At 39.1% G+C, this 22,770-nt stretch overlaps 1 protein-coding gene across 1 annotated transcript; it reads left to right on the forward strand.

The window, feature by feature from the left end:
- Positions 1 to 629: 629 nt before the first annotated feature.
- Positions 630 to 1,474, forward strand: LOC138905958 (uncharacterized mitochondrial protein AtMg00860-like). Its single transcript, XM_070194472.1, has 2 exons — positions 630 to 786; positions 1,095 to 1,474. The coding sequence occupies exons 1-2, from the start codon at positions 630 to 632 to the stop codon at positions 1,472 to 1,474; spliced, it is 537 nt and encodes a 178-aa protein (XP_070050573.1).
- Positions 1,475 to 22,770: the final 21,296 nt, after the last annotated feature.

The following is a 22,770-nucleotide window of genomic DNA, read 5'->3' on the forward strand; positions in this document are numbered from 1 at the left end:
CACCAACAACTACGCCACCCACATAGCTAGCTCGAGGTGGGGACTAGTCAGCTCAAGACCGCCCTAGAGAGGGAGGTTGATCGGCAGTGGTCAAGCCCGTTGCTACGCCTTTCAAGCTAGGCTAGAGGCAGTCGCCTCCGATGCCGTGATCACATGTATTGTTTCAGCATGCCATAGGGACGCTTCAATACTTTTTGATCCAGGTTCTACTTATTTATATGTATCGTCATACTTTGATCATTATTTGGATATGCCCCGTTATTTCCTTATTTATGCATGTTCATCTATCAACACCTGTGGGTGATTCTATTATTGTGGACCGTGTGTATCGGTCATGTGTGGTGACTATTGGAGAATTATAGACGAGAATTGATTTTTGACTACTTAGCATGGTTGATTTTGAAGTGATTTTAGGAATGGATTGGTTGTCACCATATCATGCTATTTTGGATTGTCACGATAAGATTGTAATATTGGAGATGCCGGGATTGCCTAGGGTTGAGTGGAGTGTTCTTTGGACTATGTTCCCAGTAGAGTGATTTCATATTTGAAGGCCCAACGGATGGTTGGGAAGGGATGTCTGGCATATTTGGGACTTTCCAGATGTGTTTTTTGCAGACCTGTCGGGCATGCCAACCGATAAGTACATTGATTTTGGTATTGATCTGGCACTAACAGAGTTGAAGAAATTGAAAGAACAGCTTCAGGAGCTACTTGATAAGGGACTCATTAGGCCTAGCGTGTCGCCTTGGGGTGAACCAATTTTGTTTGTGAAGAAGAAGGATGGTACTATGTGAATGTGCATTGAATACAGGTAGTTGAATAAAGTTACAATTAAGAACAAGTACCCATTATCGCGCATTGATGACTTATTTGACTAGGTTCAGGGAGGTAGAGTATTCCCTAAGATCGATTTGAGGTCTGGGTATCACTAGTTGAAGATTCGGGATTCTGATATTTTAATGACATCATTTAGGACCCGCTATGGTCACTACAAGTTTCTTGTGATGTCTTTTGGGCTGACCAATGCCCCAACAACATTTATGCATCTGATGAACAATGTATTCCAGCCATATCTTGATTCTTTGTCATAGTATTCATTGATGATATACTAGTGTACTCACGCAGCCAGGCGGATCACGAACATCATCTGAGGATTGTACTCCAGACGTTGAAGAATAAGAAGCTTTATGCTGAATTCTCCAAGTGTGAGTTTTGGCTTGATTATGTGGCGCTCTTGGAGCACATGGTGTCTAGTGAGGGGATCAAGGAAGATCCGAAGAACATTGAGGCAGTTCAGAATTTGCCCAGACCATCTTTAGCTACTGAGATCCGTAGTTTCCTTAGTTTGGCCGGATATTATCGCTGTTTTATGGAGGGTTTCTCGTCCATTGCTGCACCTTTGACTAGATTGACCAAGAAGGGTGCCCCATTCAGGTGGTCTAATGAGTATGAAGAGAATTGTTTCCAATAAGCTAGGTTGTGTATTTGTAGGTTTGGAATGGAGAAATTGTGAAATGCCTAAGTTGCCTAGGTCTGAAGCCCGTTGGCGGCTGCACCTGCGGAACAATCCCGTTGGAGGAACTAAATGAACGGCTTCAGGAGTTGCTTGATAAGGGTTTTATTCGACCAAGTGTCTCGCCTTGGGGTGCTCTAGTTCTGTTTGTGAAGAAGAAATATAGCTCTATGAGGATGTGTATTGTCTATAGGAAGCTGAACAAAGTTACAATCAAGATACCCACTACTGCGCATTGATGACTTGTTTGACCAGCTTCAGGGTGCTAGAGCGTTCCCGAAGATTGATTTGAGGTCAGGGTATCATCAGCTGAAGATTCAGGATTTAGACATCCCGAAGACTGAATGAGTTTCTAGTGATGTCATTTGGGTTGACCAATGCCCCAGCAATATTTATGCACTTGATGAATAGTGTGTTCCATCAATATCTCGATTCTTTCATCATCATTTTCATTGACAACATCTTGGTGTATTCTCGCAGCCAGGAGGATCATGAGCAGCACTTGAGGATCATGCTCCAGACCTTGAGGGAGAAGAAGTTATATGCAAAATTCTCCAAGTATGAGTTTTGGCTTAATTTGGTGGAGTTTTTGGGTCACGTGGTGTCTAGTTAAGGGATCCAGGTAGACCCGAAGAAGATTGAGGCAATTCAAATCTGGCCTAGACCATCATCAACAACTAAGATCTGGAGTTTCCTTAGTCTGGTCAGATATTATCATCACTTTGTAGAGGGTTTCTCGTCCATTGCTGCACCTTTGACTAGATTGACACAGAAGGGTGCTCCTTTCAGATGGTCTGATGAGTGTGAGGTGAGGTTTTAGAAGCTCAAAAATGCATTGACTACAGCCTCAGTGTTGGTATTGCCTTCAGGTTTAGAGTCATACACTGTGTATTATGGTGCGTCGCATATTGGGATTGGCATGGCATTGACAGCCATTGTTCACGCATTGAAGATTTGGAGGCACTATCTGTACAGCGTCCCATGTGAGATATATACCAACCATCGGAGTCTCCAACATCTGTTCAAGGAGATGGACTTTAATTTGCAGCAGCGGAGATGGTTAGATTTGTGAAAGACTATGATATCACCATACTATATCATTCGGGGAAGGCCTATGTGGTGACCGATGCCTTGAGTAGAAATGCTGAGAGTATGGGCAATTTGGCATATTTACCGGTAGTAGATAGGCCACTAGCCATGTATGTTCAGGCTTTAGCCAATCAGTTTGTGAGACTGGATGTTTCGGAGCCTAGCCGGGTTCATGCTTGCATGGTTTCTCGGTCTTCCTTGTATGAGCGCATCAGAGCGCGTTAGAATGATGACCCTCATTCTTGTCCTTAAGTACACAATGCAGCACAACGATGCCAATGAGGTTTCTATTAGAGATAATGGGGTGTTGCGAATGTAGGCCAGATATGTGTGCCCAATGTAAATGAGTTGTGTGAGTTGATTATTGAGGAGGCCCACAGTTCGCGGTACTCCATTCATCCGGGTGCCGCTAAGATTTATCAGGATTTGAGGCAGCACTATTGGTGGATAATAATGAAGAAAGATATAGTGAAGTATGTGGCTCGGTGCTTGAACTGTCAACAAGTGAAATACGAGCATTAGAGGCCGGGCGGTTTGCTTCGGGGACTTGAGATTCCAGAGTGGAAGTTGGTGCGTATTACTATAGATATCGTTGTCGAGCTCTCACGGACATTGAAGAAATTTGATGCAGTATGGGTTATTGTGGATTGATTGACCAAGCCTGCACACTTCATTCCGGTTGTGACTACCTATTTTTCAGAGCAGCTGGCTCAGATCTATATCCGTGAGAGTATTCGTCTACACAGTGTGCTAGTGTCTATTATCTCAGATCGAAGAACGCAATTCACATCATATTTTTGGAGAGCCGTGCAATATGAGTTAGGCACACAGGTCGAGTTGAGCACGACATTTCACCCCCGGACGGACAGGCAATCCGAGCGCACTATTCAGATCTTGGAGGATATGCTACGCGCCTATGTTATGGATTTCGCGGGTTCATGGGATCAATTTCTACCACTTGTAGAGTTTGCCTACAACAATCTCTACCAATCGAGTATTCATATGGCTCCTTATAAGGCCTTATATGGGAGGTGGTGTCGTTCTCCAATCGAGTATTCATATGGCTCCTTATGAGGCCTTATATGGGAGGCGGTGTCGTTCTCCAGTTGGTTGGTTTGATCCAGGAGAGGTTAGGTTATTGGGCACTAATTTGGTTCGGGATGCCTTGGAGAAGGTCAAGTTGATTTCGGATCGGCTTCGCACAACACAGTCTAGGCAGAAGAGTTATACTGATCAGAGGGCTAGTGATGTAGCATTTATGGTGGGAGAGAGTGTTTTGCTCATAGTTTCACCCATGAAGGGTGTTGTAAGGTTCGGAAAGAGGGGCCACTTTGATCCCTAGGTATATTGGTCTTTTTGAGATCCTTGAGAGAGTTGGTGAGGTGGCCTACAGACTTGCATTGCCACCCAGCTTATCAGCAGTTCACTTGGTGTTCTATGTTTCCATGCTCCAGAAGTATTATGGTGATCCATCACATGTTTTAGATTTCAGCTCGGTCTAATTGGACAAGGATTTGACTTATGATGAAGATCTTGTGGTTATCTTGGACAAGCAGGTCCGGCAGTTGAGATCAAAGAACATTGCTTCAGTGAAGGTTCAATGGAGGGGTCCTCCGGACTAGTAGGTAACCAGGGAGACCGAGCACGACATGCGAAGTCATTATCCTCACCTTTTTGGCACTTCAATGTCTCTATGCATGTTTGAGGACGAACATTTGTTTTAAGAGGGGGAGAATGTAACGACCCGACCGGTTGTTTTATGTATTTGAGCCCCGTTTCCTTTTTTGACTCTTCACACATATGTATTTGTGTTTTTATGACTTGCGGGGTTGGTTAATTTCGTTTTGGAAAGGTTTTGGGTTGATTTGGACCCTTTAGTTTTTGGTTTAGAAGCTTAAGTGAGAAAAGTTGACCGGAGTTTGACTTTTGTAAAAATGACCCCGGAACGGTATTTTGATGGCTCTGATAGGTTCATATCGTGATTTTGGATGGGCATATGACCGAAATTGAATTTGTAGATCCCTAGGTTGATTTGACTTGAATTCGTAGATCCCTAACTTGGCAAATTGAGGTTTAGATATTTCCCTATGTTTGACCGTAGGCTGACTTTGTGGCTATTGGGTTCAGAATATGGTTTGGAACTTGGAATAGGTTAGTTTTTCTACTTGGAATTTTTCTACAAAATTTGGTGTCATTTGGAGTTGGTTTGATAGGATTCAGACGCTTGGTTGCAATTCTAGAGGTTCTAGAGTTTTCTTTTGAAAAACATGTGTTTTGATGTCCGATTCGTGGTTCTAGATGTCATTTTGGCATTTTGATCACACGAGCGAGTTCGTATGATGTTTTTATACTTGTGTGAATGCTTAGTTTGGTGCCCCGAGAGCTCAGGTGAGTTTCGGACGTGTTACGAAATGGTTTGGACTCAATTACAGGTTGTTGGTGTGCTAGAGTCTCATGTGTCACAATTGTGAGCACCAGCATCGCAATTGCGATCATAGCAGAGGAGTGTCAAACATCGCATTTGCGATAAATTGATCACAATTGTGGAGAGTAGGTTAGACATAGTAGTCTCACATTTGCGACAATTTAGTCGCATTTGCGATGGGAGAAGGCTTTGCAAATGCAAAGCCAATATCGCATTTGCGACATCCCTTTAGGCTGTCAGGTGCTGCAATTACGAGTCATTCTTCGCAATTGCAAGGGTTTGCAGTGGCAAAACTAGTGTCGCAATTGCGACATTTGCACCTGAACAAAAGTATTAGAATACGAGATTTCATCTAATTTCTCTCATTTTCTATCGCGACCCAAAATTCAACTAGTCGTGATGGCACCTAACCTAACCCGCTAGGTAAGCCAAATAACATTCAACATAACTCAAGTGAGAATAATAGAAATCAATGAGTATAATAACTGGATTTTGATATAAAATCCCAAGGATTGGTAGTACAAATCATGAGTTTCTAAGACTTAGAATTTACAAAGCTGATACAAAATAAATATATCACCTGTTCGAAATATACATAAACAGATTTGCTTCTCTAAATCTACCAAGGACAAATGGTAGCTATATCCGAAAAGCAGGTACATCTTCAATGCCAGCTCCCGCCATACACACCAACATCACCACCGAGATCTCCACGACATGTACTCAATAAGTAAGAAACCTAACCTCAGGTTTAAAGCTGTGACGAACTCAGAAGATAGTCAAAGTCCAACATCAAAATCCAGTAACAACTCGTAATAATATTATGAGGATAGTAAAGGAAACTAACTCAAGAGATATATGCTCAGCTCGTTCACAGTTATGAAAAAAGTAGGCATGCTTATCAAGTATAATAGTCAAGTCCAAACCATATTTATTAATTCACAACACTAGATAAGAATTTTCGTTTACCAATTAGCATGAGAAAAGTACATCTCTACGCCTACATGTCAAATATACATGTCAAATCATCAATTATCAAATACCGTCTAGCATGAGGAATATATATCTCTATGCGTATATGTCAAATATACTTGTCAGTTCATCAAATGCTAAATGTCAAATATCCTTGTCAACTCAAATTTAATCATCACAATGAAACCATCAAGAATAACCACACTTAGCACACTCACGGTGCCTGGCCCAAGGCCCTTACCAATACACACTACTACACTTAGCAATGTACGAGTGCCTGGCATAAATGCCCATCACTAAAGCATGTATATAAAAGACTATGGTTGCGCCCACTGCTGGCATGTCAGATTCGGAGGAGCGGATCCTACCCAAGCGCTAATCATAAGCCAATATGGCATGGTGCACGTGTAGCCTCAAAATTAGTAATACTTAGCCCAATGCGGGGCCTGGCGTACGCTTCACCTCAATAACAATATAATTATTTTGGCGTGCAACCCGATCCAACATAACTCAAAACACGACTCTACGGCCCACATCAGTCATCAATCCGCTCAAATTTTTGTATGTCAACATATCACAGAAACACAATCCAATCATATAGCATGGAATACCGCAATGTGCCCAAATATAGCTCAGACTCATGTCACGTATAAAGACACCAATAACATGTGAAATATCATGTCAAGAATTCACAGAGGCAGAGATATAACATGTGGATATAAATCTCATGGCTGAAACAGTATGATTACAACTAAGGCAAATAGCTCAACATGGCAAAATAACTCTAACATGTCTCAACAACTAAGCAGGTGGCCTAGACATGGTTTCTAGCATGAATAATAACTCACGTAGTCATATAAATGGAGGAAACATAAAATCAACAAAGTATGATAGTAAAACAAGGCACATAATAGCGTAAGAACTACTCGGATCATGAATACCTCGGTGCACTCACATACGCCTGTCACCTAGCGCATGCGTCACCCCTAAACCCATCTCAAATATTATAGTTCTCAGGTATAATTACCCTCAAATCCATGTTTAGATATGTTACTTACCTTGAACAAGCCAAATCAAATACTGAGCAAGACAAAGAATACTCTAGATATGTCATCCTGCGCAAATCGACCTCCGCACTACTTGAAACAAGCCAAAAGCAACTCAAATACATCAAATAATGCCAAAGGAAACAAACCCAAATGATAAAGGTCGAGTCTTTAATCAAATACTCAAAGTCAACCAGAAGATCAACCCCGAGCCTGCACCTCGGAGTACGAAAAAACTCACAAAATCCGACAACTATTCAATTACGAGTCCAACCATACTAATTTCACACAAATCAGACTCTGACTCGATGTTCGAAAATCAATTAATCACTTTAGGAAAATTTAGAGTAAAACCCCCAATTTCTCTTTTATGTTCATCATTCAAATTCCAAAATCGAAGATGGAATCACAGAATATAATCAAAACCGACTATATACCCCAATCCATGTGGTAAAATTCGCCTCCAAAATCATCCAAATTCGAGCTCCATAACTCAAAATATGATAAAATGACCAAGACCATCAAAATAGAGTACTTTATACACTTCTCCAAGGTTATCCTTCACGATCGCGGTCACCAACCTCGCGATCGAGATTCCAAAATTGTCCAGCATAGTTTTTACCCTTCGCGATCGCGGCCATTTCATCGCGATCGCGTTGAACAAATTCCATTAACCCTTCCTAAACTCTTCCCAGACAGCCTGTAGTGTATCAGCAATAAATTTTTTACATATTTCCAAATGACAAATAGTTTAATTTTTCGAAAACTAGAAACAAAGGGCAACAACTTTTGTGTTTGGATCACCTAAAAATTCCTTATAGATTGAAAATTATAAGCTCCCAAAGTCAGCTCAGTGAGAGCAGAAATTTCATCTTCGCGAACGCAAAGCTACTTCCGCGAACGCGATTCACAAGTCTAATTTTCCATTTTACTCTTCGCGATCGTGACCCGGAGCTTCACGATCGCGATGTACACCCCTGTAGCCAAAAACTAGCAGTTGAGAAGGGCCTAAAAATGGTCTAAAACTCACTCGAGCCCCTCGGGACCCCGTCCGAACATATTAACGAGTCCCAAAACATAACACGAACTTATTCGAGGCCTCAAATCACACATAATAACATTAAAATCACGAATCGCATCTCAAATCAATATTTATGAACTTTTGAACTTTTAACTTCAAAAACTCGCGCCGAATCATATCAAATCAATCCGGAATAACCTCAAATTTTGCAGACAGTTAATCCGGAATGACCTCATATATGGTTGGACTCATAATTGAATGGGTGTTCGGATTTTGGAAATTTTATCGGGTTTCGAGGTATGGGCCCGATGTTGACTTTTTTATTTTGGTTAAAGATATTAGCTTTATCATATGGAATTGATTCCTATAGCTTGTATTGATTATATTAAGTTATTTGTGACTTGATTCGAGTCGTTCGGAGCCTGATTCGAGAGGCAAGGGTTTGTTGGAGCTTTGGGTTGCGGGCTTTGAGGTAAGTAACACATCTAAACTTGAATTTGAGGGTATTTAACCCTAAGGACTACGTTACGTGAAATATATTAGGGTGATATACGCGCTAGGTGACGGCCGTGTGTGCGTGCACCGGTTTGTTCATAGTTTGGGGAGGCCTTTAGGCTATTATCGGGCATGTGTTTTCTATCATATCATGTTATCCCCGCGTTTCCTCTACTTGATTGGTTATTTGAACTGTGAATCATGTTAGACACTATGTCTAGGCTTTGTGCTAACTATTTAAGACATGTTAGGGGTATTCTTGTTGTCTCTTAGTGAAGTACCTTATTTGCACACATGTTCTCTGTCATGATACTAAATCCGTGAATAATATCTCTGTCTCAAAACTTTTTATTTGATTCCTCACATGTTCTTGATACGGCTTAGGGTAATTCTGTTAAATTGAGTATTTGAAATGTGTTTATCTGAGACTTGAACCGTAAATGACTGAGTTCTGGCCTTAGGGACGGATTGGTAGTTATTTTGAGGTGACGTGTACGCCAGGCCCACATTGGGCTAATAGTTATTGTTTTGGGGCAACGCCTGCACCAGACCTTACTTTCGGGCTAAATGATTATGTTTAGCGCTTGGGCAGAGGATCCGCCCCTCCAGAGTCTGACATTCCAGTAGTGGGCATATGCACAATATTTCAGTTATGTGCTTGAGGATGGAAAGTTATGTGTAAGGCCCCGTAAAATTCGCTAAGTAATTTAAGGTTCTGTGGTGCCGAGGTAGACTTGTGAGTTGATGATTCGCAAGCTCGCCGCGACTCGGACTTTTTGGGTAGAAGAATACACTTAGGAGTTGATAGAAATTTTTGGCAAGAGAAGGCAATTCTGCAGTCAAATATGCGACCGCAGAACAAGTTTGTGGGCCGCATATCTGTCGCATAATTGAGCAGAGAGTTGTTGAATTTTGAAAGTTGTTTTGCGCCCATTCTGCGATTGCATAATTCCTTCTGCAGCCGTATAAGTGGTCTGCGAACCGCAGAACGGTCGCAGACCTGACCAGTCTAGCCCAAATTTTTGAGGACCATTTTGTGGTCTAGTTTGCGGACCGCAGACGTGATTTGCGATGCATTTTGCGACCTCAGAGTTGAGATCGGAGGGTCCATTTTTTTATTTTTATAACCCAACCCCATTTTGATAAATAGCTTTTGGGGCTCGTTTTAAAGGCAAAAACCTGATATATTTAGAGATAGGTGAGAGTGTTCTAGAGAGAGGAAGAAGCTCAAGTGCTTTGTTCATCAAGATCTTGTCAAAGCTTTGAAATCCAACAAGGAAATCTCACAAGATCTTCACTCAAGAGATTGGAATTGCTAGGATTTTCGGAATGTTGTAGTAATTTAAGGAAAGCTCAAATCAAGGTGTGTTGGCTAAACTACTCTTATAGAAATGAATTCCATGATGTTCCCATAAGTTTCAAGTATGGTTGGCTCAAGTTCCTAATTCCTATGTTCCAAGTTATTCCTTATAAACTTGACTATTTCGAATGAGCCTTATGTCGAAATATATATGTTCAAAGTATAGGTTGTGTATTTAAATGTTATGGCTTTGAGTCGAGTTCCAAATGAAAGCTAGTATGTCAAATTGTGTGAGAAAATTTGATATGCTTAGGACTCTTAATTGCTCATATGTGTACCTATGTTGATTGAAAATGTCTTATTGTTGATAATCTATAAAGATGCTCGAAAGTGAAAGAAGTGAGTTGATGATATAAAGTGTGGCCACCGTGCAAAGAATGAAAGTTATACTTGTGGCTAGTGGTGCCAATGACATGAGATGATGTGAGAAAGATAATGAAATGAGCCTTGATTCAACTGTTCCGAAATTACTTCAAAAGTAGATTTGCCTAAAAGCTTATGTCCTCAAGTCATGTCCCAATGTGGCTGTTTTAACTAATACTATGCTTTGTGAGTATTTTCAATGTGTTTTGCGTTCTTACATATTCGTGAGTGGAAATTGTGTATTGCCCTTTTTGGAAAAAAGTATTTCAAGAATAAATGGTGTGTTACTTGTTTATGATTTTAACTTGCGCATCAATTGCCAATCATTTTACTCCATTTCTTGGAAAGGAATCTATTGTGCTTAAATTCTTCATTTCTAATGAACTTAATGTTGTGATTTTCGGAATATTATATATGTTGATATTTATGATGATGATCCATGAAAGGAAAGAAATGAAAGTGTGAAATATGAAATACGGCCATTGTGCCATAAATGAAGAATCATATGTATGGCCAAGAGAGCCAATGAAATAATGATGTTATAAGTGGATTAAAATGCCAATGAGGCTATAAATGGTGTGAAAGGTTACGAGGTAAATACATTTGTATTGTTGTTTCCTTTGTATGCAAATCAAAAATATTTTTGGGAGTATCGATAGTCACCGAGGAAGTGTAGGTTGAAATAACCTAATCCCGAAACTACATGTGCCGGTGTAGGAGTGGATTGTGATCATTTCCCTGATTTGGGATGTGATTGATGTGATAAAATTATTCCCCTTATTTGGGATGAGATTGATGTGACAAAATTATTCTCCTTATTTGGGATGAGATTGATGTGATAATAACATTCCCCTTAATTGGGATGAGATGATTGATAGAAAAGGATGATGTCGATCCACACGACATTGTGGTGAGATTGTCTAGCCGATCGGGTCATGATCGGACGCCATGCCTCACACATAGTGGTGATTGTGCTGGAAATTATAATTGAAATTGTGATCAAGATTGTGACTGTGGTTGATGTCTTGGATGAGACGGCCTAGCCGATCGGGTCGTGATTAGACTCCGTGCTAAACGTACGGTGGTATAGTGATTGGTGGTATATCAGTGCTAAAGATCTCCCACCCAAAAATAATATTATCTTCGTATTTTGGAAATTATTATGTTTTAACTTGGCATTTGGATATCATTGATTGTGACTTGCTGTTTCTATGGTTTTTCCCTTTTCTTATATTGGCATTCTATTTTGAAAGTGGACGGTTAGCTTTACATACTAGTACTATTCCATATGTACTAATGTCCCTTTTGTTGGAGGCGCTGCATCTTCAATGGATGCAGGTGGTTCATCAACGGGCAGCTTTTGTCACGCCCCAAACTCGGGGAGCGCGCCCGGTGCTCAACCGAGAGAACCCGACCGTGCAAGCCTGTTAGATTTCCTTCTACCCAAACTCATCCATGAATAAATAGGAGATGTACTCCATTAATCAAACACTGAAAAGATTTTATAAACAACTTCTATTTCATTCCCATTAGCAGCTTCATTCATGATTTCCAAAATATTACGAGTTTATAGAATTAATGAAAAACATGATTTCAAAATACCAACATTTCTAGTTCAATTTCCAACATCAACCACAACCCACAACCTGTCTACGGAGCCTCTAAGTACAATAAAAGAGTAATATGGAAATGCCGGCAACAAGGCCCCCGCTATACCTCAAAACACAGTACATGAGAAACAAAAGATACATGATCCCGAAATAAAGTGGGGCTCACGAAATCAACTAAAAAGAGTGTACTGCTATCACTGATCAATGCCGCCTGTTGTAGAACCACTTATATCCATTAAAGATACAGCGCCCCCGGCAAAAAGGGACGTTAGTACTGTCGAATAGTACTAGTATGTAAAGCTAAAAGTCCTCTTTCAAAATAAAATGACCATGTAATAAAAGACAACACATAGAAACGGAAAGTCACAATCAACAATATCCAAATGTCCAGTTAAAACATAATAATTTTCAAAATATGAACTTCATATACAATATTTTTGGTTGGGAGATCATTAGCACCGATATGCCACCGTCTGTGTTAGTACGGTGTTCGATCATGCCCGATCGGCTAGCCCGTCTTCCCACGACCGATGTGGTTTGATGAGTGATGCGAAAGAAAGTTGTTACCAAGAGTAGTACCACCATGTTCGCAACATGGCATCCGATCTCCACCCGATCAGCTAGGCCGCCTTCCCACATATGCCGTGTGGGTTGACTTTTTCAATCCACAATTGTTACCAATTTCATCCCAATTAAGGGGAATAATATCACAATTTCTCTAATATTTCAATTTCATCCCAAATAAGGGAAATAATCACAATCCACCCCTACACCGGCACGTGTAGTTTCAGGTGTGGACCTTATGACCCACCGTTCCTCGGTTTTGCTAATGATGCTCCCAAAAACCTTTTTAATTTGATTTGCACACAAGGTAACATAAATACAATTGTACTCACCTCAACATTTTTCACATTGTATAAATTCTTATTAGTATTTCCAAAAACTCACAACAACAATATTTCCTTGGCTCATTTGTCTATTCACAAGATTCTTTATTACTGGCATGGTGGCCGTATTTCATATTCCACACTTTCAGCTCTTTCAATTTCAAAGATCACCATCAAATATCAACATATAGAATATTTCAGCAATCATATAACTCAAACTTATTAGTAACGGGAACTTTAAACACACAAGGTTTCTTCCCAAATAATGGGGCATACCGACCAGCAATACAAGCACACATCAAAATCATAAGTAATCAATACACTATTTATTCGTGCAATACTCCTTCCCAGAAATGACAATATACAATTTCAACACCTGAGTATGTAAGAACTCGAATCAAACTTATATATTTTTTAAAAGCAAAGCATTAGTTAAAGCAGCCTCTTATGGGCATGAATTGAGTACAAAAGCTTTCAGGCAATTCTATTTTCGAAATTATTTTTAAACAATTGAGTCGAGGCTCATTTCATATTCTTTATTGCATCCTCTCAAATCATTTTCACTATTAGCCACAATCATAACTTAAATTCTTGGCACGTTGGCCACACGCTATACCCCAATTCAATTATTTCATTTCCATCCATCATCATGGATTATCAACAATAAGACATTTCCGATCAAGACTTTATGTCCACATATGAGCAATTAAGAGTCTTAAGAATATTGAGATTTTCTCAAATAATTTGGCATACTAGCTTTCATTTGGAATACGATTCAAGCCATAACATTTTAATACGCAACCTATACTTTGAAACTCACGGGAACATTATGGAATTCGATTCTAAGAGAGAAAGCTTAGCCAACATACCTTAATTGAGCTTCCTTACACTCTAAAATTTTCCGAAAATCTTAGATACTTCAATCTATTTTGAAAATGTAATAAATTGAATCAAAATTAGGAGGATGATTATAGTTCTAGCCCATTTGAGCATTTTATCAAAAACTAGGTGTGCATTAAAGTTCTTAAGGCCCTTTTCCGAAAGATTCCATCATACCCCAACCCATTCTCTACCATTTTTAGCTCACAACCTTCCTACATTCTTTGATAACACATGCATGCAAGATAACAACTCCCATACCCAAGAATTGTCTCTCTAACTATCTCATTTTTGTAAATTTTCAAAATTAAGAGCTATGACATAGATTCTTACCTTTGGGATGAAGACTTCCTTTGTTAATCCTCAATGATTGGGCAAGAATTGATGGATAATAGCTTGAAGGTTACTCCCCCACTCTAAGAACTCTCTCTCATACTCTAAAGTATCAGGTTTTTCTCAAAAATGGCCCCTTACATCTATTTTAACGAAGTAGGGTCGGGTTTTAAAAACCCAAAAATGAAGCTGTGGAACAAGGTCTGCGATCGCATATGCGATCTCATAATTGATATGCGGTCCGCATATCAGCCGCATAATTTGGCTTGCAAAATTAGGCGTGATTGACCCGGTCTGCAGTCACTATGCGGCCCACAGACCTGTTATGTGGTCGCATATTGCACCGCAGAATGGTTCTGCGGTCGTATAGTGTACCTCAGAACCTCCCTCCGAAAAATCCCAAAGCGGGATATGAAACAAGAGTGCGGCCCGCTAAGTGGTTATGCGGTCACATAATGGCCGTGAAATTGACATCAAAATGACCCAGAAATCTAATACACTCTGTGACCATTCTGCGATCCGCATAGTGGTTCTGTGGTCGCAGAATAGGCCGTAGCAATGCCTAATTTTGCCCAATATTTTCTTCTACTATTATTAACCTCTACGCCTGCCCTGACATCACAGAACCCCGATTTTTAGGAAAACTTTTACGGGGCCTTACAGGTTTGGTCCTCGTTAGCAGTCACTCTCTATTCAGCAAGTTTTGGTGAGGCCTACTCTATTCCGGGCTTGATGTCATTTGAGTTATACATTGTGTTTTAAGGTATAGCCTGGGCCTTGTTGTCGGTACTTCCATACTACTCTTCTGTTGTATTAGAGGCTCTGTAAACAGGTTATGAGTAGTGTTTGATGTGGGGAATTGAACTAGAAATATTGGTATTTGGAAAACATGTATTTTATTATATCTATAAACTTGTAATATTTTGGAAATTATGAATGAAACTGCTAATGGAAATAAAATGGGAGTTATTAATGAAATCTTTTCAGTGTTTGATTAATGGAGTGCATCTCCTCTTTATTCATGGATGAGTTTGGGTATAAGGAAATCTAACAGGCTTGCTCGGCCGGGTTCACTCGATTGAGAGCCGGCCGCGCTCCCCGAGTTTGGGGTGTGACATTATGCCAGGCACCCGTATAGTGCTAAGTGTGAATATTCTTGATGGATCCACTGTGATACTGTTGATTTACATGTATACCTGATATATAGGCATAGAGATGCATTTTCCTCATACTGCCTGATATTTTAACTGCTTTATCTATGTTGGGCTTTAACTGTTAAGCTTGAAAACATACCTAAATTACTTAAATGTGGACAAGCTGAACTTGGTATTATTGAGCTACTGTTTCTACAATTTATCCTTTATATTCTGAATTGTTATCGGTTATTGGCATTGGTATTGAATTATTGTTCTGAGCTCGTCACTGCTTTCAAACCGAGGTTTGTGTTGTTACTTATTGAGTACATTGGGTCGGTTGTGCTCATACTACACTCTGCACTTCCTGTGCAGATCCAGGTACATATGGTCGAGGTGATTTTCAGGCTTGAGTCATTTCCAGCTTTGGGGAGACTACGAGGTAGCTGCCATATCGTCCGCAGTCCTTGAAGTCCTGTTTTTATTATATTTATCTTTATTGTTTTTACATTCAGACAGTTGTATTAAAGGATTTTGTTTATACCTTGTTATTCAGTAGTGTTCATGTGCTCGTTGACACCATATTTTGGGATAGGTTGTAGTAGCATATTGGCTTTATTCTCAGATAATTTTTATGTCATTCTTTTGTTGTTGAGTTATTAGACCATGTTATTCCATTTTCATTAATATTATGTGATTGTTGGCTTACCTAGCGAGTTGGGTTAGGTGCCATCATGACTTGTGGATTTGGGGTCGTGATAAATACTTCGCCCAATGTAGGGCCTGGCGTACGCGTCACCTCAATAACAATATAATCGTTGCGGCATGCAACCCAATCCAACATAACTCACAATACAGCCCTACGGCCCACATCAGTCATCAATCCGCCCAAATCTTCATATGTCAACATATCACAGAAACACAATCCAATCATGTAGCATGGAATACCATAATGTGCCGCAAATATAGCTCAGACTCGTGTCACGTACAAAGACACCAATAACATGTGAAATAGCATATCAAGAATGCACAGAGGTAAAGATATAACATGTGGATATAACTGTCATGACTGAAACAGTATGACTACGGCTAAGGCAAATAGCTCAACATAGCAAAATAACTCTAACATGTCTCAACAACTAAGCAGGTGGCCTAGACATGGTTTCTAACATGAATAATAACTCACGTAGTCATATAAATGGAGGAAACATGATATTAAATATGTATGATAGTAAAACAAGGTACATAATAGCCTAAGAACTACCCGAATCATGAATACATCAATGCACGCAAACATGCCCGTCACCTAGCGCATGCATCACCCCCAAACCCATCTCAAATATCATAGTTCTCACGTATAATTACCCTCAAATCCAAATTTAGATATGTTACTTACCTCGAACAACCCAAATCAAATACTGAGCAAGCCAAACAATACTCTAGAAATGCCATCCTGAGTAAATTGACCCCCGAACGGCTTGAAACTAGCCAAAAGCAACTCAAATACATCAAATAATTCCAAAGGAAACAAGACCAAATGATAACAGTCGTGTCTTTAATAAAATACCCAAAGTCAACCAAAAGGTCAATCCCGATCCCACAACCCATTCAATTACGAGTCCAACCATTCCAATTTTACTCAAATCCGGCTCCGAATCGATGTTCAAAACTTAATTAATCACTTTAGGAAAATTTAGACAAAAACCCCCAATTTCTCTTTTAAATTCATCATTAAAATGCCAAAATCGAATATTGAATCACATAATATAATCAAATTGAGTATAAAATTCTTACCCCGATCCATGTGGTGAAATTCGCTTTCAAAATCACCCAAATCCGAACTCCATAACGCAAAATATGATAAACTGACCAAGACCTTTGAAATAAAGTACTTTATACACCGCTCCAAGGTTACCCTTCGTGATCGCGGTCACCAACCTCGCGATCGCGATTCAAAAATTGTCCTACACGGTTTTTACCATTCGTAATCGCGGCCATTTCCCCGCAATCACGATGAACAAATTCCATTAATCCTTTCCAAACTCTTCCCAGACAGCCTGTAGTTTATCAGCCATAACATTTTGTACATAACTCCAAATGACAAGAGATTTAATTTTTTAGAAACAAGAAACAAAGGGCTACAACTTTCGTTGTTGTATGACCTAAAAATTTTTTACAGATTATAAGATATAAGCTCCCGAAGTTAGCTTAGTGACAGCAAAAAGTTCTTCTTCGCGAACGCAAAGATTCCTCCGTGAACGCAATTTACAGGTCCAGTTTTCCATTTTAATCTTCGCGATCGCGACCCGGAGCTCCACGATCGGGATGTACACCCCTATAGCCAAAACCAGCAGTTGAAAAGGGCCTAAAAATGGTCTGAAACCACCTCGAAACTCACCTGAGTCCCTCATGACCTTGTCCGAACATATCAACAAGTCCCAAAACATAATACAAACTTATTCGAGGCCTCAAATCACACACAAAAAATATCAAAACCACGAATCGCACCTCAAATCAAAATTTATAAACTTTTGAACTTTCAACTTCCAAAACTAGCGTCGAATCATATAAAATCTACCCGGAATGACCTCAAATTTTGCACACAAGTTCCAAAAGACAAAATGAACCTATTTCAACTCCCAGAACAATAATCTGAATCCAATATCATCAAAGTCAACTCTCGGTCAAACTTATGAACCTTCTAAACCTCTGAATTACCAACTTTGGCCAATTATGTCCAAAATCTTCTAGAAGCCTCGAAATGCAAATACGGGCATACGCCCTAGTCCAAAATCACCATTCGGACCTAACGGAACCATCAAAACTCCAATCCGGGGTCAAATACTTAAAGTCAAACTTGGTCAACTCTTCCAACTTACAGCTTCTAAGATGAGAAACATATTTCCAAACCAATCTTGAATCACCTTAAAACTGAAACCGACGATACATACAAGTCGTAATACATCATACGAAGCTACTATAATAATGTCAACTACTATAATAATATTGTAGTTATTATTATTTTTATTATTTTAAAAGGAAAATAAATTGATAGAATACCATAATATTTGAAGAATATGACAATTATCAATAAATTATTTGGAATCTAGAAAGAATTCACAAAATAGTAATATTTAACTAATTGCAATAAAATGATAAAAATTCTTATATTTTGTGAAAATAAGAATAATTATCAATAAATTAAATTAAAGTTAAAAATATACAAAAATGCAATATATTACTATTTAATGACAAGGAAGCCTGCAGAAGTTATTTTTAAATACGGAGGGTCAAAACTGAGTGTCAACAGCTACCCCTCTTTGATCGGAGATAATGTAAGAGATTTCGGGCAAAGATATTGACGCCATACTAAATTTTGTCCCGACATGACAGAGTGAGGATGAGGAGGTTTTGAAGATTGTGACCGAACTCTGGTATTTGAGTTTCCTACATATCTCGGGTTGCACGAGAATCGAGTTGTGTGTCGTTCTGGAATATCATTGAATGCTACTTGTGAATCGTAGTCTCATAGGGTGGAAGAAAAAGGATGTAGATGTTCGAGGACGAAAAGGTTTGTGTGATCTCGACATTGCTTCCAGGATTGCCCTAGTGTCGGACTATGGTGACACTGAGACGTAGATGTTAGGTGATAGGTGGATTGATTGAATGGATTTTGACATGGTACGACTAGGCTATGTGTTGAGTTTCCTACATATCTCGAAGGCATCGAGAATCACGCATATTATAGTTTGAGAAAGCGATGGGGATGTACACCCCCATTCGTTGTTGTATGACCTAAAAATTCCTTACAGATTATAAGATATAAGCTCCCGAAGTTAGCTTAGTGACAGCAAAAATTCTTCTTCGCGAATGCAAAGATTCCTCCGCGAACGCAATTCACAGGTCCAATTTTCCATTTTAATCTTCGCGATCGCGACCCGGAGCTCCACGATCGAGATGTACACCCCTATAGCCAAAACCAGCAGTTGAAAAGGGCCTAAAAATGGTCTGAAACCACCCCGAAACTCACCTGAGTCCCTCACGACCCTGTCCGAACATATCAACAAGTCCCAAAACATAATACAAACTTATTCGAGGCCTCATATCACACACAAAAAATATCAAAACCACGAATCGCACCTAAAATCAAAATTTATAATCTTTTGAACTTTCAACATCCAAAACTAGCGCCGAATCATATAAAATCTACCCGGAATGACCTCAAATTTCGCACACAAGTTCCAAAAGATATAATGAACCTATTTCAACTCCCGAAACAATAATCTGAATCCAATATCATCAAAGTCAACTCTCGGTCAAACTTATGAACCTTCCAAACCTTTGAATTACCAACTTTGGCCAATTATGTCCAAAATCTTCTAGAAGCCTCGAAATGCAAATACGGGCATACGCCCTAGTCCAAAATCACCATTCGGACCTAACGGAACCATCAAAACTCCAATCCAGGGTCAAATACTTAAAGTCAAACTTGGTCAACTCTTCCAACTTACAGCTTCTAAGATGAGAAACATATTTCCAAACCAATCCTGAATCACCTTAAAACTGAAACCGACGATACATACAAGTCGTAATACATCATACGAAGCTACTCATGCCCTCGAACCATCGAACGGAATGCAAATTCGCAAAACGACTGGTTAGTTTATTATATTTTTGAACTCCAGACTCGGTAGGAGGCGATTTGGAGAGGGGATTTCATCCACTATCATTAGGTTCGTGATGTTGATCAATTTCCAACTGTATTATTTGATTATATATGAGATTTAACATCAAATTTATGAGAATCAAAGATAAATTTTGGGGATATTTGTCTATGTTTTGAAAAATGAAAATTTGGGATTTGAGAGTCGAATTGGACTCAGATTTGAAAATAAAACACATATAAACCTATGGGGTTATGGGTAGTCGGGATCTACCCTTGGACCCGAATTTTGACCAGCGGGCCCGGAATTAACTTTTATTGACTTTTGCAAAACTTTGTAAAGATCTTAGCTTTATTTAACGAAATTGATTTTTCTTACATTATTTGATGATATTAAGTAGTTTTTATTAGATTTGAGACGTGTGGAGGTGAATTATAAGGGAAAAGCTATTTTTGAGTGTTGATTTGGCCTAGTCGAGGTAAGTATCTTGTCTAACTTTGTGAAGGGGGAGGGGGGGAACACCCCTTAGGATTTAGGTTGATTGTAATATTTGAACTACGTGGAAGACGTGTACATGAGATGAGGGTATACACGGGTTTATATGTGGGATTTGACCAGTTTAGACTCTTAGGTTTCATGTAAGCACTTAATTGAAGTTATTAGTATTTATTCTATCTTTTGTTGCCAAGTTTGTTCTTATATGCCTTAATTGAAGTTGTTATTTCATGTACTAGTTTCCATTACCAAGGTTACTCTATATTTATTTGTACTTGTTGTTACATACCATTCTCTCCATTATTAAATTATTCTCATGCATTTAGTCGTAGTTGCTATATTATGCTATCTCTTTCATTGTTAAGCTTATGTTATGTACTTGAATTGGAAGTTACCATTTCATAGAAATACCTTCATTGTTGGGTTATTGAAGTTGTAGTAGTGAAAGCTATTAACACATTGTGGTTGAAGTATTTGATTATTGGGATATCTTTCCTTTGTTGAGTTGTTTCTCATTCATTTTTTATTATTGAGATTCTTGTACAAATTGCGATTGAGTCGTAGGCTATGTGTTGTGGTAATATTGATATTGTTGATTATGGAAATGTTGTGGCATATGGGCACGTGTGGTGCGAGTTAATTTTTGTGATGTGATATTGATGTGCATGTTGTGGTATAAGGATAGGGGTTGATGTGCATGTGGAGAGATAAGGCGGGACTTATGTGCGTGTTGCTAGTAAGGAATTTACTTGAAGTCGCGCGGTGAGATAAGGGGGCTAAAGCGTGTGTAGCTATTTCGAGAAAATATTTTTAAAATATAAATACAAGGCTCACGCGGCGATATAAGAAAGATTGTGATTGTGACTTGTGAAATGTGAATATGAGGTGTGGTACCTCGATATGATTATTGTTGTACATTCTATGTTGGAAAAGCTTGATGATTTGAATGGTCGCTATTCTTGTCTCCTTATTTCATTCCTTTCATATTTTTGATTGCAATGGGTTACTTGTTGTCTTTATGACATGTACTCTCTTGTTGTCATTTGTTGCTTTATTTTCGATGTTAGCCTTGTTTTGATAAATTGCTTTATTGTCCTTCAATTGCCTTTATTTTCTGTTGTTAGATTATATCAATATCTTGCATATGTTTTGATGTCTAGTAGGTGTCTTGACCTCGCTGCGTCACTTCTCTACCGTGGTTAACCTTGATACTTACTAGGTACCATTGTGGTGTACTTATGCTATGCTTCTACATATTTTTGTGCAGATCCAGGTACATCTGCTCTTGTCGGATGCCAGTGAGTGGACCCAGTTTCTTCGGAGACTTCAAGGTATACATGCTCGACGCTCGCAGGCCTCGGAGTCACCTTCTTCTATTTCTTTACTATTGTTTATCTTCATTTAAAACAGAGTTGTATTTAGAGACTACTAGTGCATTTTTTTGTAGAGCTTATGACTCAGTTCCCCCGAGTTTTGGGAATTATTATGACTGTCGTATCGTTTATTTTCATTATGAAAGTTGTCAGGTTAAATTATCATCTTAGTTGTTAATTCTGTTTAAATCTCTACGCATGTCAGGCTTACCTAGTTTTAGAGAATAGGTGTCATCACGATATCCTAAGGTGAGAATTTGGGGTCGTGACAAGTTGGGAATTCTGGCCAGTTTCAAAGAAGTGAAGGGCACACAGAAATGATCCGCCGGTGATGAGCTCCGGCGGAGTCGAGATAATAAAATAACACAGAAAACCTTCAATTAACGTAGATCTGGTGGTCCCAATTTTAACACTGACTACCGAAAAGCATAGGGATGCCCGAATTTTATTTCCGGTTAGATTTGACGCACCGGTAAAGTTTTCTGACCGGCTAAACAGAGAAGATCCGACAAGTACCTAAGATAATCCAACAAACATTTTGCACAATAATACAAAACCAAATATTGATGATAAATTAAAAGAAATAATAGAGAAGAGAAGGGACTGCTGGAGGCAGCGGCGTCGTGAGAAGTTGTCAGCCATCGCCGGTGATTAAATCCGGCGGCAGTAAAGGAGTGGAGAAAGGGACAGACGAGAGAGAAGGGGCCTTGGCGGCTGTCTATCATTTGAGTGAATGATAAAAATGAGAGTGTTAGGGTTTCATACCCTTTTTAATATAAAATCTGATGGTGTATGTAAAGTGGGGTAGTGTGTAGGTACTTTTTATTTATTTATAATATATATGTAAAATAATGTGTGGACCCAATTTAATTGAAAATAAATGTAATATAAAAACAAAAATATGTGGTCCACAATAAAAATATCAATTAAAAAACCATGGGAGGAATATCGGATGCACTTTATTTTATCTGTGTATATGTAATAGCAGTGTAATTTAGTTAGATTACTAGTTAAGCTTTTAGGGAAAGACAAAAATGATCGTTTACTCTTTGGATAAAGAATTTACCCATTGGGTAAAAGGGTGTCATGTCACCATCACATGTCACATC

The sequence above is a fragment of the Nicotiana tomentosiformis genome, chromosome 2, assembly GCF_000390325.3.
Source record: "Nicotiana tomentosiformis chromosome 2, ASM39032v3, whole genome shotgun sequence".
Taxonomy (NCBI): Eukaryota; Viridiplantae; Streptophyta; class Magnoliopsida; order Solanales; family Solanaceae; genus Nicotiana; species Nicotiana tomentosiformis.

Excerpts from the sequence above, each read along its gene's own strand:
- LOC138905958 (XM_070194472.1), top strand. The coding sequence starts at position 630 with ATGCCAACCGATAAGTACATTGATTTTGGTATTGATCTGGCACTAACA. Across the intron at positions 787-1,094 it reads GTTTGTGAAGAAGAAGGATG|TATTCATTGATGATATACTA; the intron begins GTACTATGTGAA and ends TCTTTGTCATAG.